Source organism: Ammospiza caudacuta, chromosome 5 (assembly GCF_027887145.1).
Source record: "Ammospiza caudacuta isolate bAmmCau1 chromosome 5, bAmmCau1.pri, whole genome shotgun sequence".
In the NCBI taxonomy this organism is placed as follows: domain Eukaryota; kingdom Metazoa; phylum Chordata; class Aves; order Passeriformes; family Passerellidae; genus Ammospiza; species Ammospiza caudacuta.
Window position 1 is genome coordinate 35,721,399 of NC_080597.1, and position 20,592 is coordinate 35,741,990.

Below are 20,592 nucleotides of genomic sequence, written 5' to 3' on the forward strand. Positions count from 1 at the left end.
TGTTACCTGTTACACTAATACTGGCTCTCTTAAACCTCCTGTGTATACCTGCAAAACCCTAGGACACTTTTTCCTATCAGATGCTTTCTCTATGACATGACACTCTTACCACTATGTAATTGCCAGGGGCTTCACAGGAAAAGTACAGGTAGTTCTGACATGGTACACACTGGATGAGTCCAGCTTGTTCTGTTTCTTGCTGTGAAGTTGTTGACAATGTAAGACAACATCTATTTTCAGGCAGAATTTGGATCAAACTTATCTGATTTGAAATTAGAAATTCGAACAATCCTTTACCAGTATTACTTAAAAAAAGGACACTGAGCAGACTTTACTGCTTACATATACGCAAATGTGCAAAATGAATGTTTGACCTATCTTTAGTAGCAAAAGTCTGTCTAATATTCTGGACAGATATAGATATTTCTACTAAAATTTGAATATGAAGCATTAACTAGTCCCTTGGCTAATATTTTTCAAACTTAACCCCAAATAACATAAATTGCCCTTGTTAGGACACATAATTAAGAATACAATGGCAGTAGTTTTGATCTCAGGACTGTAGGTTGTGAACTGCGAAATTACCACCTGTCTGGTAAATGTAGCAAGTTCAGTAATGATGCATGGTGTATTATAGTGTATACTAAAAATACAAATGCTTTTTATCTTTGCTAGGCTTATTTACTAATCTTCACTAAGTGGTTCTGATAGTAGCTTGACTTTATATAGCCTCATTTGGAACCACTTTTCATTTTTCAAGGACCTTTGTTGTATACTTCTGATGTTCTGCACTGTGGTACCCTGGAAAGGGAGGAAGAGGGTGATGTTGCTAATATTATGTAAATAAATTTCCAAACTCTGCCCATGTTAAAGGAATAGAGAAGTAGTATCTTCTGCAAAATAGCAATATGGCCCAGTGTTTTGGAATGCCCACACTGTCCTGAGTTTCTGTAGATCCTGTAATGTATAGCTTGATTTTGAAAATAGTCTTGCAGTGCTCTTTGAGTTGAAGTGAAAGTAAGCACCTTAAAGCTTGAGCTGCAAGAAATGTAAGGTTATGGCTAATGAGTACAATTTCTCCTTTCTATTAAACCTTCAAATACATGAATTCAGAGTGAATTGAAGACTGTTAGAATAAATATAATATATCATATACACAGAGTATGTTTAATTAATTTCTCTTTTGAAGAGATCTGCATATAGTTTGCTTTTCAGTTAAGTGGTTCCATAGCAGTTGTTAGCACTCAGAATTGAGCTTTGCAGTTCAGTAACCTTTTCAAAGTGTCTTGAAATATGTGATGATTCTCAGAAATGTCTGTTAGAGATGTTAAAAACCCCCCTTATTGTGAAAGCCAGCTGCAGTGGCTGCTGTTCTTATTTATTACCTAGCATGTTTGCAATGCATTTATCACTAAGCAGCTGGGTTAGCTACTAAAAAATTCCTACTAAGAAAATAATTGTCTTTGAGCTGGTGCTAATCATAACCTTGGGGTCAATATGATTGAAGTACCCAGACCTTTGCTCTGAAGTTTGGCAATTTTGTTTTGAAAAATGAGCTTAATTCTGAATGGTGGGTTAGTCAGCTTGAAATTTTTAGAGGAGTAACCAGGAGATGCGCTCACAGAAGACCTTGAGTGCATGACCTTGCACTGAAAATACTTGGTATACCTTTATTTTTAAGATCTTGGCAAGCTCGTGAAACATGCTGTAGCTTTCATGTAGGCCCCTCACTCTTGTCTGCTAGTGTCCCTTAAGGATGGTACTAGAATTGAGACAGAGGAGGACTAAAATATGCCATGTAAGAAAGAAGATGGGCACAAAACTGAGGTGACAGACCCAGCGTAGTGCTAAACATGGGCTCTCTGTGTGAGAGGAGATAGAAAGTGAAGCTTCAGAAGAACAAATAACTACCACCATTCCAGGTGGAAGCAGCATCATAAAAGTGATTGCATCTTTTCACATGGTGCCTGCAGAGAGCTTCAACCATTTAAAATAGTATTTTATATAATAATTATTATGGAAATAAAATAATTATAATAGTTACCTTTTTAATTATAATAAACATCTCATTATAAATGTTACGTTACTTTTAGGATCCTAGGATGTTGTGTCTGAATACAGAATCCCTACACTGGGAACCAGAGCTGCCTTCACGGGCTGTGGTCTTGCTAAAGCTTTATGGTGCTACTCAGTCTCAATAGTAGTAACTCTACTAATGAGCTTGTCTTGCAAACTTGTTTACTTTGAACAAAGGTATGTCTGTTATTATTACTCCGTTCCTATGTCATATTAAGTGACATATTAAGAAGGTAGACCATCAGCTTTATTTTGGCAAGGTGAGAATTGTGAAATATAGCTGGCTTTCTATAGTGACTCTGATTTAATGGTATTACTTCCATAATTATGTTTGAGATGTGGCTTTTTTGGTTTTGTTACTGAAATGTGGAGTGGGACTTGATTCCATGAGTGGGAAACTTCAGTCACTTCTAATGTGAGGGTGAAATGTGTGTAAGTATCACTAACTTTGTCTTATTGTTAAATAGGTTTAAGTGGAAATCCAGCAGATATAGAAAGGAGAGAAGCAGTTTTTGGGAAGAACTTTATACCTCCTAAAAAGCCAAAAACATTTCTTCAGTTAGTATGGGAAGCACTACAGGACGTTACACTAATTATATTAGAAATTGCAGCCGTAGTATCCTTGGGCCTTTCTTTTTACCAGCCTCCAGGAGGAAATGAATCATGTAAGTAAACTTCTTGAAAAGTAGGTATCTACTATTATTATACTACTGACTTTTCTGGTTCAACATGCCTGTACTGTAAATCTGATGGGAGACAGTAAGTCAGTGGAAAAGCAGCTTATTGTTCCTTATTGAGAGCACATTGCTAAAAGTCTAGCTTGCCTTAAAAGGGCAACATGAGATTTCCTTGGTCATGATCTGGTGTTATTCTGACCAAAGGTAAATTGCAAGCAGCAGGAACAAGAAATTGTTTGAAATTCAGTCTCTGTGCAAGTGGGGTTTTTTTTAGCTTTGCCTCAAATATTTAAGCAGTTTGATTTGCAGTCATGGGCTTTCTTTAAGGAGTCAGCAAGTCTAAAATTTTCTTTAATTTGTGATACGACCCTGGTAACTTTATAATTTAAGAAATGAGGCTATATTTATACTTCTGAACAGAAAATAAAGGGATTGTGACTTCATTTAACTGAATTTTTGCTGTGATATCTGGTTTGTTTAGACAAATGTAAAGTTGGATATGTTGACAAAGCAGAATGTTGTTTACCAGTCTGGCATTCTTATGCCATCATTTAACAAAATAAGGGCAGGAAACTTTCTCTATGTAGACTTCTCTTGTGTTCAGATAAGTAACGTGGTTTAACTTCCTCAAGTTGCTCTAACTTTTGGGTTCTTTATCTTCTTTGTGTATTACCCTTATGGAAATACAGGTGAAATTGCTAAGAAGGCTAGCATGGAAAATATTTACCAGCTGTAAGTTTTTTGTTTTCCAAAGCTTTCTTTGTTGAAATATCTTTGTGAACTTTCTTAAATCTAAAACCTGTTTTCTGCAGTATGTGGATCAGTAAATGTTGGTGAAGAAGAGGAGGAATCTGAAGCAGGTTGGATTGAAGGAGCAGCAATCCTCCTCTCTGTAGTTTGTGTGGTATTAGTAACAGCTTTCAATGACTGGAGTAAAGAGAAACAATTTCGGGGATTGCAGAGCCGTATTGAACAAGAACAGAAATTCACAGTCATCAGAGGTGGCCAAGTCATCCAAATACCAGTAGCTGACATAATTGTTGGAGATATTGCACAAGTGAAATATGGTAAACATATTTTTAAAGTTGAACTTTCTTTTATTTTTAAAAAAGGAACTGCAGTCAACAAACCCAGTGATCTCTCGTAGGTGACCTTTTACCGGCTGATGGTGTACTCATCCAAGGAAATGACCTCAAAATTGACGAAAGCTCGCTGACTGGGGAATCTGATCATGTTAAGAAATCTCTGGACAGAGATCCTATGCTGCTGTCAGGTGTGTAGCATTTGACAATTTTTGAATAAAGTAGGTTGTTTCTGCGGTATTGTGGTTATTTAAAATTTTGTGGTTAAAACTAGCAAATTGGTTTTTTATCCAGGTTGTCTCCCTGAACTATCCCAAACCAGTCCACAAAGTACAGAACTTTTTTGGAGCAATCAGACCAATAAAACTGACAAACATTTTGTGTAGTTGCTTATGGGTTTACTTTCCAGATATCTTTAGCAGCTAAAGCTTTAGGGGAGGCCAGTGGTACATATACACAACTCAGAGTTTTGTCAAAGTCAGGGTTGAAAGCTAATTTCCTCAAAGTACTTGTGTGCCCTGCTCACATCTCAATGGAAATCCTGATTCAATCTTTCAGGTACACACGTGATGGAAGGCTCTGGAAGAATGGTGGTTACTGCTGTAGGTGTGAACTCTCAGACTGGAATCATCTTTACTTTACTTGGGGCTGGAGGAGATGAAGAGGAGAAGGAGAAGGAAAAAGAAAAGAAGGAAAAGAAAAGTAGGCATAGTAATCATAAAATGCCTTGGTGGGGGAGTGGGGATGGTGGTGAACTTTTGAATATTACTGGATAAAAACATGTCATCCAAAGCCAGAAAGCTTTTAAAAATCTCATACCTTCTGTAGGTTTCACAGGAAAAACACCTTGGGTCCAGTGACCTGAGAGTGCACCACTGCTACTAAATATTGTCACATGGAATTTAGTTAAACTTCAGATCCCATTGATCAGTCAGAGTCTGGGAAGTTTGCAATTGCTAACCAGCCATACATAACATGTATAAATAGTGAAACTCTCATCTTGTGTAACTTCAAGGTGCATTGATGTCTAATAGCAAATACTTGTTTATGGAAAACAAGTTATTATGAAGTTCAAGCTCATAAGTATCTAGTCATACTTATAAGTGATCTTTTTATCAGAGGGATACAAGACAATAATGGAAAATTCACACAGAAATGTGTTTAAGATTCTCAGAGACTTTCAAACTCAATAGGCAATTGCTAAAATGTGTGCTCTGTGCAGGAATTGAGATTGAAGGTTTTTTTGTCTTGTCGTAACCCACAAATACTTTACAATTCTTACCCTTCTTGAAACTTGAAAAAAAACTAGTGAGTTCCTTTACAAGTTAGAAAAATTATTACAAGAAGAATTGAAAGTTCTAAGTTAGCTTCAAGCTCAAGCATGACAGCAAAAAGTAAAAGCTGACCTGCAACACTTGCAGTCATTAGTGTGAAGCAGTTGCCATCGTGTGCCTTCCCCTTACAGAGGAAGGAGAAGGAAACAAATAACAGTACCAGCTGCTACAGGAGATATGGAGTGGATTATAGCTTTTATTAATATTCTGCCAGTGTTTATTATTCTAAAAGCAGAAGTCTCTTGACAAGCAGTGTTTTGGTGTATCCTGGGACCCAAACACTAGTGGGGTTTTTTTGTCTCCCAAGATAGATAGGTTCCTCCTTCCCTTAAGTTAGGTGCCTAATAAGATTCTCCTTGATAAAACTCAGGTTAAACTAAATTAACTTCTCTGTGAATGTTAAGGAGATTAAAGGGACTATATTTAGCTGGCTGTGTATGGCACAGTTCAGAGTGAAAGCAAATGTATGTACAAGCAGTTGCAAGTAATTCAAATATAGAACTTCGCTCCTGAAAGAGGAAGAGAGGAACCAGGGAAGAAGAGGTACAAAGTCAGGAAACAATGATGAATTCTTAAGAAGTCTGAGGTGGCATCTTCCAGAGAAAGTGAACATGCCTTTATTTTTTTCCTGTTAAGCTGTTGTGAGAACGCTGGGAGAAATCTTATGTGTAGAAATCAGAGTGTGTCTACAATAATTGTGTAGTGGAGATATTAAATGTCATGCCAGACAGGCTGGTTGATAATTTGATTTTCTTCTACTTGAGTATTCTTGTAAATTTTGGTCTACATAACCTAAGGCCAAAGACTTGGTGAATTACCAGTAATTCTGAAAATGTTTGGGTTTTGTTCTAAATTGCTCAATTTTGTGCTTTCATTTCAGTTTATCACAAACAGTAATTATAACCCTTGCTTTCTCTACTTAGAAATAAAGCTTGTCACTTTCTAAGCTCCCCCAAAACAACACATGATGTGTTAGTCGTCCAACCTTTAATATTTCACTTGTTAAATTCTTTCATTATTTCGCTGCCCTTCTTTATGATCTCTTGTTGAGCCCCATTTCTGAACACAGGTAGGAGTGATATTTTATTATGAACTTGAGCTGTTCTCACCGTCATGTTTGGTACATTGCCTGCAGATTTATGGTTATGTTTGTGTAAATAGTAATCCAGTGCTGTACCTCCACTAAGCTTTGCTATGGATTTATGAATATTTTATACCACAGTAGCTTCTGCAATGTTGTACAAAAGCACTGATTCTCAAAGTGAGACCCTGCAGTTTATTTACAGATGTAGTCAGATTCTGGTGGCAAGTATTGGAAGAATACAGCAAGATGGAGGCCACCAGAATCACTGAATTGTCATAAATATCTTTCCTAGAAAAACACATCAGGATGCGTTTTGTGAAGACATCCTGACATCTTCCTCACAAGCCATAAGTGTCAATATCAGTAATTTGTGCAAACTTAACCATGTGCAAACTTAACCATGGTAGATGAACACTGCAGCAGTCTTGTATGTGAAAAGTAAAGTCCAAAAAGTGCCATGAGCTGTTTCTGTAAACTGACTTACATGTTTTACTTTTTTTTTTAATGCAGTTTCTTTTTTAGCAGAGTAATGTAGTTATATAAAAACATAAAATAATGAATTCTGCACAGCCAGCCTAAAACACAACTTGTTTCCCTCTCTGACAGGTAAAAAGCAAGATGGAGCTGTTGAAAACCGTAACAAAGGTAAATGCAGGTTCTCTGATTCTTTCTTGCAATCTCTGTTTTCTAAGAGTGTAGATGAATACAGACTTCCCTATAAAATGCATATTGAATACTTATATCCAAAGTGTTTATGGTAAGGATGGCATAAGTGAATCTGCCCAAAACAAATGTTTCGCTGAACCTGGTATTCTATCAGCTGTACACAATACACTTATTTAAACATTCATGTGTAGTGTGGCCTCTCTGGATACAAGATAATTCTCAGTGCTCGTGTATTTAGTGGACCTGGGCATTAAGCTTTTTAGGTATCCTTGATTTGAGAGACTCACTAATGACTAAACTTTTTTTTCATCTTAACTTCTAGCTAAAGCTCAGGATGGTGCAGCCATGGAAATGCAGCCACTGAAAAGTGAGGATGGTGGAGATGGAGATGAGAAAGACAAGAAGAAAGCAAACTTGCCAAAGAAGGAGAAGTCAGTTCTCCAAGGCAAACTCACAAAGCTTGCAGTTCAGATTGGCAAAGCAGGTACAATGTCTCAGTACTCTCCTTATGTTGATGTCATGTTAAAAAAAGTTGGAACATGCATAGTTTGTGAGGAGATAAAATAATCAAACCACTCAAGGCTGGCTACTTAAGTGCAAAATTCTAATGCATGTAGGTATGCTGCTGTGCCTGAGTAGGCCAATGGCCTCTCAGGCTCTGTCATGTGGATGGCTTTTATTTTTCCTTAGTTTAAATAGAGTCAGGCTTTCAAGTGCCAGCTTCTAGGAGGGAAAATTCCAGCTTCATAACATTGGACAACTGTTATGAAAGATCTTTTTAGGTTAGATACAGCATTTAGCAATGTACCAAGAGAACTGTAAGTTGAGTGAAGCCTGGAAAATGTGCTACAGTCAACGAGATTCTCTAGTACTTTCAGGGGCTTAGAATTTTCCACTTAACATATGCCTTGTTAATACATATGCCTTACTGACTTCCTACTTATCTATCAGCTTATATTCAGCTGCCTTGTCAAAATCTTTTGTAGATTTTCTGCTTGAAAGTAGGCTAAAACAACAGTGACGTTCAGTATAAAATTTAGGCTATGTTATCTAGTCTATAGTGGTTTAATTCAAATATTTCAGGATATTCCATGTAGAATTGTTGAAAGGTTTAGGCTCGAAGGAATTTCAAGACTTCTAGCCCAGCTCATCATGGCTCAAGAAGGGCTGACTTTAGCATCTGGGTCATTAGACACTTACAGCTTGAAATGGAGCAATGAAACTTTTAGCTGTAGCACTCTGCAGTTGTGTATGGTGATATTAATTTTTTAGTGAGATAAACAAATTCCATTATATGTGTACTGTAAACTACTGTCCTCATCAAAGATTTTTTTTCATATCTTCCAAGAGGTGTTGTGTTCCTTTATGTACCTTTTGACCCATTGTAGTTCCCCACACAGCCTTAATACTCATCTACTTCATGCATGGATTTGCCTGTCCTCCTGCTTCGAGACTGCACTGAAGCACTCTACTGAATCAGTCAGCATAAAATTGGTGAAGGCCTGCTGAATTTTTTCACTTCTTGTTCTGCTTAGTCAATTGACTTTACATATTGGTCTGTCCTGTTACTAATTAGCTCCATGCTTTTCAATTAAATTGGAGAAAAAAAGATTTCTAGGTACTTCTAGGTGAAATGCATGAGGAAATACTGCATTGGAAGCGGGAACACCTCTGAGAACTGCCTCCACGTTTTGACTTGCCTGTTTGAAACCTTAGTTCTAATCCAGCTTGTATAAGGGCAGAAGTATTTGCATGTATCTACAGTCTGTATTGCCAAATATGTGAGATAATTTCTTAAAACTGTTTATTCTCTTTTTAACAAGGTTTGTTGATGTCTGCAATCACAGTCATTATCCTTGTGTTATATTTTGTAATTGATACCTTCTGGGTTCAGAAGAGACCTTGGCTTGCTGAATGTACCCCAATTTATATTCAATATTTTGTGAAGTTCTTCATTATTGGAGTTACAGTCTTGGTGGTGGCAGTACCAGAAGGTCTTCCACTTGCAGTCACTATATCTCTGGCTTACTCTGTTAAGGTAAGTAGGTAGAGGGCAAATAGATTTTTTTAAGGTAGGTGGGCATATTCATCAGCTGTTAAATATGTATATATATACATATGTTAGACTGGGAAGAAGCTTTTCTTGTTTTCTGAACTGCATGAGAATTCTCCTGCAATACTTTTCTTCATCTCTGAATGAATACACACTGACAAGACCAGTAAGCATTGCCAGCCTGTTGTCACCAGCTAAAGATAAATTGATTCAGTATGTAGCATTGTAGCATTTGCTTATAATAAACAGATGTCTTAGAGTTTTCTGTAAATGTGAACTTCTACCTAGCTGATGTGTTAAACAATTGCTATGAAAGTTTCTAGATTGATTTTTTTTGAAGACTAAATAGTGTAAAGCATTTTTTTTCTGCTTACTATACCGCATGTTTTTTAACTTAATTCTTTGTGTTCTTAATTTTCTTACTGCATCAGCATGCTGAGACTGATTATTTATCTAAAATCGAATTGTAAAGATGATGGGTGCTTAGGCTGTGTTCTAAATTCATAACTTGCAGCACTTAGTAGTAGTGGCCTTATTGTATAATTTGAAATTCATCTGCTTAGAGGTGAAAACCCTTAAAGGCTGTTAAGGAAAGAATTTAAAGTGATATTTAATCTAGGAAACTCATGTAGCCCTCACTATTTTAGTTAAAACATGAGGTTCCACTTTGATTATAAGTCTGAATCCAGGATCTTTGAAATACAAATTATCTGATCTTCAGATAGATCAAATAAGCTGCATTAGACTTTTCTTGTAAGCAGAAACATTTTTTAATTGTTGTATCTGGTAAAGTTCAAACTTTACCTCTTCTCAATTTCTAAATATTGTTATAAACTGTTTTCTCCCAACAATCTGAATAGTATCAATAGTTAGTGTGACATGCAGGTACAGGAGATTAAGATTGTATTTATGTACCTTGTTCAAAATGAAGTTTACTGTGACATAATGGACTTGGGGAAATCTATACAGAAAGAGGCAGCTGCAAGTTCTTCCTCTGAAATATGCCAGATGACTTAATGTCTGAGTGTTTTCTGAAAGTGCTGTGTAAGGCTGGATCCCATAAATGAGAATTTCTGAAGTCAAGTAATGGTCATGGATTGCTGTTAACTGCTTTTATTTCCTTAGAAAATGATGAAAGATAATAACTTGGTGAGACATCTGGATGCATGTGAAACTATGGGCAATGCCACAGCCATTTGCTCAGATAAAACGGGAACATTGACTATGAACAGAATGACAGTGGTCCAAGCCTACATCAATGAAAAACATTATAAAAAAATTCCAGAACCAGAAGCTATTCCAGAGAAAACTATGGCTTATCTTGTGACAGGAATTTCTGTTAATTGTGCTTATACTTCCAAAATACTGGTAAGTGGATTTCTTAATTCCAATCAAGATAACTGAGTAATTTCCTCAAAAGATGCCAATTGTCTGATGGCCAGAGGCAGTTTCAGTGTAAATGTGTGGCATAATATAGGGTAGGGTATTCTGTACCTGCTGTAAACTGCTCAACCATTCATTTGAAATTTAATGGAAAAAATAGCTTATTTCAGTTAGAACTGATAATTCAAAGATAACATCTTAAGATAATTTCCTTTCAAGTTCACAGTTGTTTGTTTTTATAAGTGGGGCTGTTTACGCCACTTGAAGAGTGTCTTGCCTGGATTTGAGCACTACTTGAAAATAAATATTAAACAATTAATATTTAAGAGTCGTACATTACTACATAAAATATAATGAAAAAATGTAACTATAGGTAAGGATTTTGATGGATTTTTATTCCAGATGCTGCTGTATAAGTTCGTAAGCTTTAGAAGTGTAACATATTTGCCAAAATCTTATTTGAAACTTGCAAAATGTTTTGAAATTAAAGACTAATTGACTGTTACACATTTTACATAGTGGATTATTTTAACATTTTATATGCATTATTTTCTAAAACTCTAAACATAGCTTCCTTACTGTAGTTATTCCAACATGTCGAATACTTTACATTCTTCAGGCAGTAAAAATAATAAGTAAAATTTAGTAAATGCATTTCAAGATTTTGCAGAAGCCTCCCCTATGGATGCTTTGTACACAAATAGCAGTGAAAACTCAGTTCAAAAGCTACTTATCGACCAATAAAAATGGTATGTCTGCAAGAATTTCCACAATAGCAGTACTTGAGGCAGTACATAAAGTATGACAGCACCGATTTCTCTAAAACAAGATGGAAATTCTATAATGAGTTACAGCACATGAGGAGTTTCACAGTGTTTTCTAAAGCTCTTTCTATACCAAGAACAAGGTAGCTATTTGTAAACTGACCTAGTCCCTTATTACTACAATTTTAACTGAATTACATCCACTGTGGTAGAGTTAGGCTGCTTTGCAGAATCACAGAGGGCTGAAAGGGACCTCTTGAGAGAACCTCTGATCCGCTCCTCCTGATCAAAGTGAAGTCAGCTAGAGCACACTGCTCAGGGCACTCACTCAGGGTTTAACAATCTCAAAGGATGGAGACTTTGCAACCTTTTGGGCAGCCTGATCAAGTATATTATCACCCTTAGAGTAAAAGGTGTTTCCTTATCTTGAAATGGAGTTTAAAAATCTTCGGTTTGTATCCATTGCCTGTTCTTTCACTGGGCATCACTAGGAAGGTCTGGCTAGACAGTCCTTAGCATTGTTCCAGCCATGTGCCTTATTCAGGCATTCAATGCACACCGAAAAATTTCTCTCCCTGAGTGTTGTCTTGTCCTGACTGAACACCCTTTCAGCTCATCCTCATATATGTATTATCTCTGTAATATCTTTGTGTGCCATGGATGCACTTACTCCTGGATGTTGATACCTCTCATACTAGGGCACCCAGAACTAGATGTCTTAAACTGCACATTAAAGTGAATGTTTTCAAAGTGTGAGTATTCAGTGTAGCCAAATCCAAAATCTTGCAGCTCTGAACAATGAAAATGGACCACTGACTTATGATTAATGTAGTTCAGCTCTAGCCACCTGAGACATGTCAGATGAAGTAAGTGCTTCTCCATGTTTTGCTTCAAAAATGCTGTGGTGTTATGCATATACAAACTCAAATATTTTGAGATAAATACTTCTTTACTTATAGGACTAGCATGTGCAGAACCCACATTGCTGAGATAAGAAACTTTTTCTGGTATTAAAGGATTGGAAACTTGTTTCTGAACTCTTTCCAGTTAAATAGGCCATGGCCTGGAAAACAGAACTTGTAGTGAGACTTAAGAAGCTTAAAGACTTAGTTTGTTCAGAAGAAGGCTAACAGGTGATGTGGTCATAGTCTAAGTCATTGAAGAATTATTACAGGGGAGAATACTTTAATGTAGCAGAAATAATTCCATTTAGCTTGCTGAAGTCAGTATATGTGAACTTATCTGTACTTTTAAAATCCAAAACAATTGTTCAGGGTCTATACTCAATTGATCAGATAAATATTTAAAGTAATGGAAAATGTCCTTTAGAAAGGTCATGCTGGGATTGATACAAACTTAATTGGTGATTTCTGAAGAATTGAAAGATCCTAAATAGGTACAGAAGTTACTTTTAAAAAGCAGCATATGACTTAGATTATGACTCATAGGAATTTATTAAGTAATTACTGAAAAAGAAAACCTCCCCATCCCAGAACTAAGCTTGTCCTTCCTTGTGTTTTAAGTGCTGTGCTTCAGTGGTTTATAAGTTAACCTAATCAGTGGTGGTTCTTGTTCTTGCAGCCTCCTGAAAAGGAAGGTGGCCTACCACGTCATGTTGGAAATAAAACTGAATGTGCCTTGCTGGGATTGCTCTTGGATTTAAAACGTGATTATCAGGATGTAAGGAATGAGATACCAGAAGAGGATTTGTACAAAGTGTACACCTTCAATTCTGTTAGAAAATCGATGAGTACCGTGTTGAAAAACTCTGATGGCAGTTTCCGGATATTCAGTAAAGGTGCCTCTGAGATAGTTCTTAAAAAGTAAGAACAACTATTACTGTGATTCAGCACTTAACTTTTGCTTTATGTTGTGATAGGTGGAGAGACTGACATGCTAAACAACATAGTCCGTGGAATACTTGTCTCTCCAGTCACAGATAAGGGCAGCATTCCTGTACCCTTGTGACTACAGCTTCACAGCCTGTCTCCTCCTGTTCTCCTGTTGTTTGACTTTCTGCAGTAAGATGGGCCATTAGCATGTTTATTACTTTACTTCAAACACCCCAGCCCTACCCCTCAAAACAAAAGAAAAGAGAAAGAGATGGTGGTCATGCTTTAGTTACACTATTTTACTTTTAGGTGTGGTTGATCAAAATGCTCACCTGCCTTATAGTAAAGTCCCAATAGTTGGTATGCCTAAATTCCAGGAAGAGCTTGTGCCTTTGAAAAGCGATTACTTTTAGCATATTATTGCTTAGACTATACAACTTGCTGTTGATCATTGTAACAGGAGGTTGAACTTGAATGTTTGAGCAACTTGAGGGGTTTTAATGTGACAAAGCAATTGCTTCCTTATCCATCTGCCCACCTAGAAAGGATTTATTAGGATGAGATTAGACTTAGTGAGTGATTAGGTACCACTGGGACAAACCTTTATAGGTGTGAAGTCAGCTGTGGTAACTCCTAACTAGGTGAGGAGAGATGTCACACGTGTATGTATCATGTTCTCTAGGAACAGCAATTGGTAGCCAGGCCTGTTTTGGTTCTGATGTCAAAGTGTTTCTAGTCTGAGTAGCACATAGACTATATTAATCAGTTAAATTTACTTTTTTGCTTGTTAATAGCTCCCCAAATCATTACCTAGGAAGGTACTAATATACTAAAGAAAAAATATGAGCTCTTCCTTCTCCTCAGCTTTTTGCTGAGAACAAAATGTTAATCTTTAAAGGACTCTTGTTCTTGATATGAAACTTAATTTTTTTTTTTTGTGTAGCTTATCAAAACCTTATAAATGAATAGATGTGCCTATATTCACATTACTTCCACCTTCTGAAGTATTTTGTAACTTATAATATTGGACAACTGAAGTGTAGAAGTTGCTAGAACTCAGTCATCCCAGACTCACGTGGTCCACTTGACTTAGTAACTGAAATAACAAAATAGATAATAAGGGCATTTGGCAAAGAACAAGAAAACCTAGACTGATTTGGATATTATAGGAATAGTGTTCAAATAGAAAACTACTTCAGAGTATGCACTGGATTGGACAAAGATTTAGCCATCATAATCTGCTTCCTATGCAGTACCTGTAATCTGGTTTGCCAGTTATGCTGCTCTCTCTATTTTAACATATGTAACTACACTTGAATACTGAACCTTAAACATGAACATTTATAAGGCACAACTGAGTCACTAGTAAGTGTACAAGAAATGCAGAAGATTTTGCATGTAGAGCATTTTTTTTTTCTTTTCCTTATCACTAAGTCAAATATTTGAAGTGAGTTCCAGTGTGGTTTTGCATGGAATGTATTTATGTGTATTTAGTCATATTGAAATGTTTGAATTTGTCACCAGCCTTATGATTACAGCTAACACTAGATATCCTTAATGATTGCTGACATTTGAACCGATAAGTAAAATCAGAAAATTCACATAGACTTTGAATTTCAGTTATGATATGAATTTTGAAGCTCTAAGAGACTGCTTCATTTTAATTTTCTGTATGAGGTGGAAACTTTTAGGGAATTCCCTAAATCTTTGGACTGTACACTTAACTGTAATACTTGTCATCTTTGCTGGTCTGCAAGGTCTGAACTTGATATTTAATGAAAGTATTGAATTCAATTTTTTTCCCAGTGCTGTAGTAGTACTAATTTGTAAAACTAATGGATAATAGTGTTAATTTATGGCAAAACTTTGTAAAGACCACACAAGCAAGATTTAATTTCTTATTCAAATCATTAGTAATGTTATATTCATGGCATCAATATTCTTAAAGTATATGTGCTGTCCATGAAAGCAATGGCATCTTTGGCATGAAGAAACATAATTAGGAGAGCAAGTATTGAAATGTTAGAGTGCATGGTGGTGAATCCAGTCTCCTATACAAACATTTAAATAAGTTTCAATATTTGCTTTTAATATTTCACATTGGCTCACATACCAGATGGTCTCTGAATTCTCTGCACTTAGACTGGGGGGGAAGGGGAAAGGCTGCAAACCTTTTTGTTCGTAAGGGTAGCAGTACCTAAGCTTGCTTATAGTGCTGTAAATTTAATGCTTGCAACTGTTCAACCACCTCATGAGTGTTCTGAAAGTGTGTTTACTTCTGAGACTGTATTGCTGTTAACAAGGTGGGATTATTTTGCTGAGCATGAAACTGGATTTCCTCAACCAGTGCAGACACCAGTGTGTTTACATACAATGGAGAAATGGATACTGCTGGGAGGTAACTGATGTTTGTCTGTGAAATTCGTCGGGCAATACTTTCATCCTAGGATGACTGGCTCAGTTGAACTTTCTACAGAAAGTATGTTTTGCAACTGAAAAAAGTGCATTTGGAGAGGATTGCCTTAGAGAGATACCACTAGTGGATTTTTGTGCCTGTGTGTTAGGGTCTAGCAAAAACACAGTTTATAGAAACTTACTGGACTTGACTGATAAGATGAAGAGTGAGTTGAACTTCTGGTTAAAATTTGATAACTCTTTAAACCTTTCTTTCCAGGTGCTTCAAAATACTGAGTGCTAATGGAGAACCAAAGGTATTTAGACCTAGGGACCGCGATGATATTGTGAAAACTGTAATTGAGCCCATGGCCTCTGAAGGTCTCAGAACCATCTGCCTGGCATTCAGGGACTTCCCAGCAGGGGAGCCTGAGCCAGAGTGGGACAATGAAAATGATATCGTTACTGGTCTGACATGCATTGCTGTGGTTGGGATTGAAGATCCTGTGAGACCTGAGGTAGGGTCACCAGCTAAACTGCAGTGATTCTGTTACACGGGATTCATGTTTTTCATCATGCAGAGTACAAGGAACTGAACTGCTATTGTATGCCTTAAGCATAGTTAATAAATGAAAATCTAATTTCTTAAAGAGAAAGTTAATGGAGCTATAAAAGCAGATTAAAACTGCTTAATGTCACTTATGCTGTGTTACTGAAGCTCTGTACAAACTAATAACTTAAGGTACTTACTGTGCAGGATCTCAGTAAATGAAACAACTTGTTATTTTTTTACCACTTGGAGTATTAGGACTTCTGGTTTGGAAAAGATTAGCCATTGTACTTGTTACCAGTTTCTCATGGGAAATGGAGAGAGGTGAGCTTGTCACCTGAGAACTGAGGGCAGGGAGTATGGCTTGTGGTTGAGGTGTAAGGTTTTTCAATAGTGAAAGCTTTTATGCCACATGCACGTGAAAGTTGGGGCTGATCTGCACTATTGTCACTTCACAGTAAAAGTTACTGATGAAGTAATGGCATATAAGCTGTAGTTTATTTCACATAATCATAACTAAAATGGCAGTACTCAGTGCAGCCTAATATGTCATGAGGATTTTTGTGGTATTTTGAATGCTGTAGTATTTCAAAAATTGCAGGAGGGAGGGGAGAGGGGAACAGATATAGCAGTGGCACAAAGCCCCTTGCCAGAATTGCAACTTGTGTGGTTTTTAGGAAAACAATTGTGGTATACTACTTAATTTTTTTAATTTAAATTTTAAATACAAGAGTTCTATAACTGAACTCTTCATTTTAAAATAACAGTTATCCTTTACTGAGCCATAAACATTCCTTTTACTCACAAGTCTAGATTTATTTATCTAATGCACAGTCTCTAAGCCTGTGGGGTTTTTCCTTGCTTACAGGTACCTGATGCAATAAAAAAGTGTCAACGTGCAGGCATAACTGTACGTATGGTCACTGGTGATAACATCAACACTGCTCGTGCTATTGCACTGAAATGTGGTATTCTGAATCCTGGTGAAGACTTCTTGTGTTTAGAGGGCAAAGACTTTAACAGGAGAATACGCAATGAAAAAGGAGAGGTAAGCATGCTGACTCTCTCATTGAGTAGAGCAACAGATACTCTAAGTTTCCTACCTGTGTAAAATATAACCAATGCTCTTTCTGCAGATTGAGCAAGAGCGAATAGATAAAATTTGGCCAAAACTTCGTGTTCTTGCAAGATCTTCTCCCACTGACAAACACACTCTAGTAAAAGGTAGGTAAAAATTCTCTGAGCTTCTAAGTAAAGTTGGATTATTTTTCCCTGTGCTTCTAGGAAAAAAAAATAGGACTGAACAATGGGAAATGCCTGTGAAGTTGTTTCCAACTGATTTTTTTCTTTTCTGCTTGAGAGGGGGAGCAAATGAGAACTGGTTTTGGTGACTGTTGTGTTTGTTTGTTTTTTTGTTTTATGACTGATAATGACAAAAACTGGGTTTCTCTTTCAGGCTAAGTCTTTTCTGTGTTGCTAATTTAGAACTATAACACTTGTATGCCGTTTTATTTTAGGTATAATTGACAGCACTGTCTTTGACCAGAGGCAAGTTGTAGCAGTAACTGGTGATGGTACCAATGATGGTCCAGCTTTGAAGAAGGCAGATGTTGGATTTGCTATGGTAGGATTTTTTTTTTACATCCTCAGTATTTTATCAATGACTTATCAAATCACTTCAGATTAAAGAACCTTGTTTCATGAGCAGGAAGACCATAATGAAAGAGACTGCAGATGTTGATGTTCAGAATGGCTTTGGAGGCCAAATCTTGTACATCTGAAGTACAATTGAAGCAACAGCATTTGATAATAGTGTATGCACTTGTCTGGATGATTTGTTAGATTACATGGCTTTCTCAGCTACCCTTTCATGTGGCTGCCAACCAGTGTCTTGGCTTTAAGTGCCTATACTGTATAGACACATGCTTTAAGTATGTGGGTTTCAGCTTTCTTTCAAGACACAGAGTAAGACAGATTCCTCAAGCTTCCTTTTGCCACAGGATTCCTCCTCAATCTTAAATGTAAGAGGTACACTTTGGTCATGGCAGCTCACTGTAGTCTTAAAGCAGTTGAAAGGAAAGAAAAAATGAAGACCACACTCTCCTATACCACATGCAGAAAAAGAAGGACAGACTCAGATTCTACTCCTGAGAGAAAAAATAGGAAAGATATTTCACATCATTCTTAAGGAACTTTTTTCAAAAACATAACTTAAAAATTTGACAGCTACATATGAAATGTTCTCTAGACTGTAACAGTCTTGTAACAAGTATCTTTGTAAAGCTTCTGTAGTTCCCACTGTCAGGGGCAGATTTGTTTATCTGTTTTGAATGTTTCCTGCAGTTGCTGCCTGTGTTCATCAGAGTGAGGAACTATCTTCTCTAACTGCTTACCTAAACAGCACTTAAAATATACCATATGATATTTAAAGGTACCTTTTAAGGTGAACACATAGCTGTGCAGGTGACTCATTTCCTTGACAAAATAATAAATCAAGAGTGGGGATCATTAAATTTGCTACTGAGTTAGTGGATTTGGAATGCCAAAAGAAAAATTAAGATTTTTTGAAATAGGTGTCTTCAGGCATCATTACACAGAACACAGCTGTTTGGGTACTGTAGGAGACTAGAAGTGCTTAAAATTTAAGAATGTCGTGTTACTTTGCAATGTATATGCAATGACATTGCATAGTCTACTGTTCAATGCTAATGCCCTTCTGCAAAAGGCTTTTGGTAATGTTTATGATCCTACTGTGTTGCAAGCACATGTGTTGCCTGCTGCTGGAATCCATACAACAAAATAATTAGGGTAGAGCTTGAACTGTAGCACTGCACCATCTGGTGGCCTTCAGCTTGAACAGGATTCAGTAACATTTCTTTGGGAGAACTTAATGTGTCTTTACTGTCAACCCTCAAATTTATATTAAGGTCTTTATTTTAAGGAGAGCATTACTTTGTTTTCATTTTTCCAAGACTTTCAAGTAGAACTTGTTTCAATAGGCCTTTATATGCTTACGTTAAAGGAGTCCTTCAGAAGTTGTGCATCCAAGTGAATGCTGACCAAGGACATAATAGCTTTTGTCATAAAATGTCAGTGCATCCTGTTATATTTCATAATGTTTTTCTTTTTCTTTCAGGGTATTGCTGGAACAGACGTAGCTAAAGAAGCTTCTGATATTATCCTTACAGACGACAACTTCACCAGTATTGTTAAAGCAGTTATGTGGGGACGAAATGTCTATGACAGCATCTCCAAATTTCTTCAGTTCCAACTTACTGTCAATGTAGTAGCAGTAATTGTTGCTTTCACAGGAGCATGCATAACACAAGTACGTACCAGTGGGGAATTGTTTCAGTTAATAAAGGTTGAAAGAGTCATGATTGATTAATTCTTGAGTTCAAACTCTCACTTAAACAGTAGTCCAAGCATCATAATGCTATTCAGAACATGCCGATATTGTATGATAGATGCCTTTAATAGCTGCAATTTTTGCACTTCTATTGGAGGGTTTATGTATCTATTTTTATAGGATTCTCCACTTAAAGCCGTGCAGATGCTGTGGGTAAATCTCATAATGGACACATTAGCTTCTCTTGCCCTGGCAACAGAGCCACCCACTGAAGCTCTTCTGCTGCGGAAGCCTTATGGTAGAAACAAACCTTTGATTTCTCGTACAATGATGAAGAACATTTTGGGTCATGCATTCTACCAACTTGTAGTGGTCTTCACACTCCTGTTTGCTGGTAAGAATACTGAGGCATTACAAAGTTATGCTGAATGTTGTAGAGAAGTGTTTCTTTAAAACTCTTTTTTTTTGCTGTAGTGTATATGTAAAGACACTAATCAAGCTGTTCATAAATGCCTTTTATATACAGGTGAGAAAATTTTTGACATCGATAGTGGAAGAAATGCACCTCTGCATGCTCCTCCTTCAGAGCATTATACTATAGTATTTAATACATTTGTGATGATGCAGCTTTTTAATGAAATTAATGCCCGAAAGATTCACGGTGAAAGAAATGTTTTTGAAGGAATCTTTAACAACGCTATCTTCTGTTCCATTGTGCTGGGGACATTTGTTGTGCAGGTAAGCAGAGTCTTGGACAGTGGGGGGAAAATGCATTTAGTGCACTGTGTACTTGCTTACCTTGGAAAAGCCAATCAGCTAGTGCCAGAGATCTAATTTCTGCAACGTGGAAAACCTCCAGGGTCAAGCACACAATAATTAAGTTGTAAGTGCAGCTTGATGGCGTTTTCAAACCTCTTTGAAGTTGGCAATACTGGAATGTTGTATTGTAGTTACCTTTCAAATTTTCAGCTTCTTCAGTTTTATTCTAGTATTCTAATCTCTTGGCAAAAGATGAAGTTGTGTGTCATCTGTTCATTCACCCCTTGCCCCTAAATCTTTCTTATAATATCTACTGGTGTATCTGAATGAGAGTCCATTTAAACAATTATAGAAAAACAACAACTTTTTATTTTCTTAATGAGATTAGGATGTGAATAAGCTTTCGAAATCTGACTATCAGTTTTTACCTTTCTGGTGCAGGAACCAGTGATGTCTACTGGTATATATTGTAGAGGTGCTATTTTAAATGAAAAAAACATGATGTCTAGGGATCTTCTGTTCCAGCACATAGGGGAACTCATCAAAGCTAGTTAGTTAACTCAGTACATGTCAACAAAGGAAATTAAAT

The 20,592-nt window shown here is 36.7% G+C and overlaps 1 protein-coding gene across 4 annotated transcripts in view; it reads left to right on the top strand.

Moving 5' to 3' along the window:
- ATP2B1 (ATPase plasma membrane Ca2+ transporting 1) overlaps positions 1-20,592 on the top strand; it is a 60,236-nt gene that overhangs the window by 28,755 nt on the left and 10,889 nt on the right. For all 4 annotated transcript variants that reach the window (XM_058805812.1, XM_058805811.1, XM_058805813.1 and 1 more), the window contains exons 3-18: positions 2,544-2,741; positions 3,566-3,820; positions 3,901-4,026; positions 4,394-4,537; positions 6,860-6,898; positions 7,242-7,403; positions 8,743-8,957; positions 10,098-10,340; positions 12,701-12,942; positions 15,626-15,863; positions 16,764-16,943; positions 17,032-17,119; positions 17,413-17,519; positions 19,032-19,223; positions 19,425-19,638; positions 19,771-19,982. In XM_058805812.1, coding sequence (XP_058661795.1) covers positions 2,544-2,741; positions 3,566-3,820; positions 3,901-4,026; positions 4,394-4,537; positions 6,860-6,898; positions 7,242-7,403; positions 8,743-8,957; positions 10,098-10,340; positions 12,701-12,942; positions 15,626-15,863; positions 16,764-16,943; positions 17,032-17,119; positions 17,413-17,519; positions 19,032-19,223; positions 19,425-19,638; positions 19,771-19,982 — 2,855 coding nt within the window. The remainder of the gene's footprint in view (positions 1-2,543; positions 2,742-3,565; positions 3,821-3,900; positions 4,027-4,393; positions 4,538-6,859; positions 6,899-7,241; positions 7,404-8,742; positions 8,958-10,097; positions 10,341-12,700; positions 12,943-15,625; positions 15,864-16,763; positions 16,944-17,031; positions 17,120-17,412; positions 17,520-19,031; positions 19,224-19,424; positions 19,639-19,770; positions 19,983-20,592) is intronic.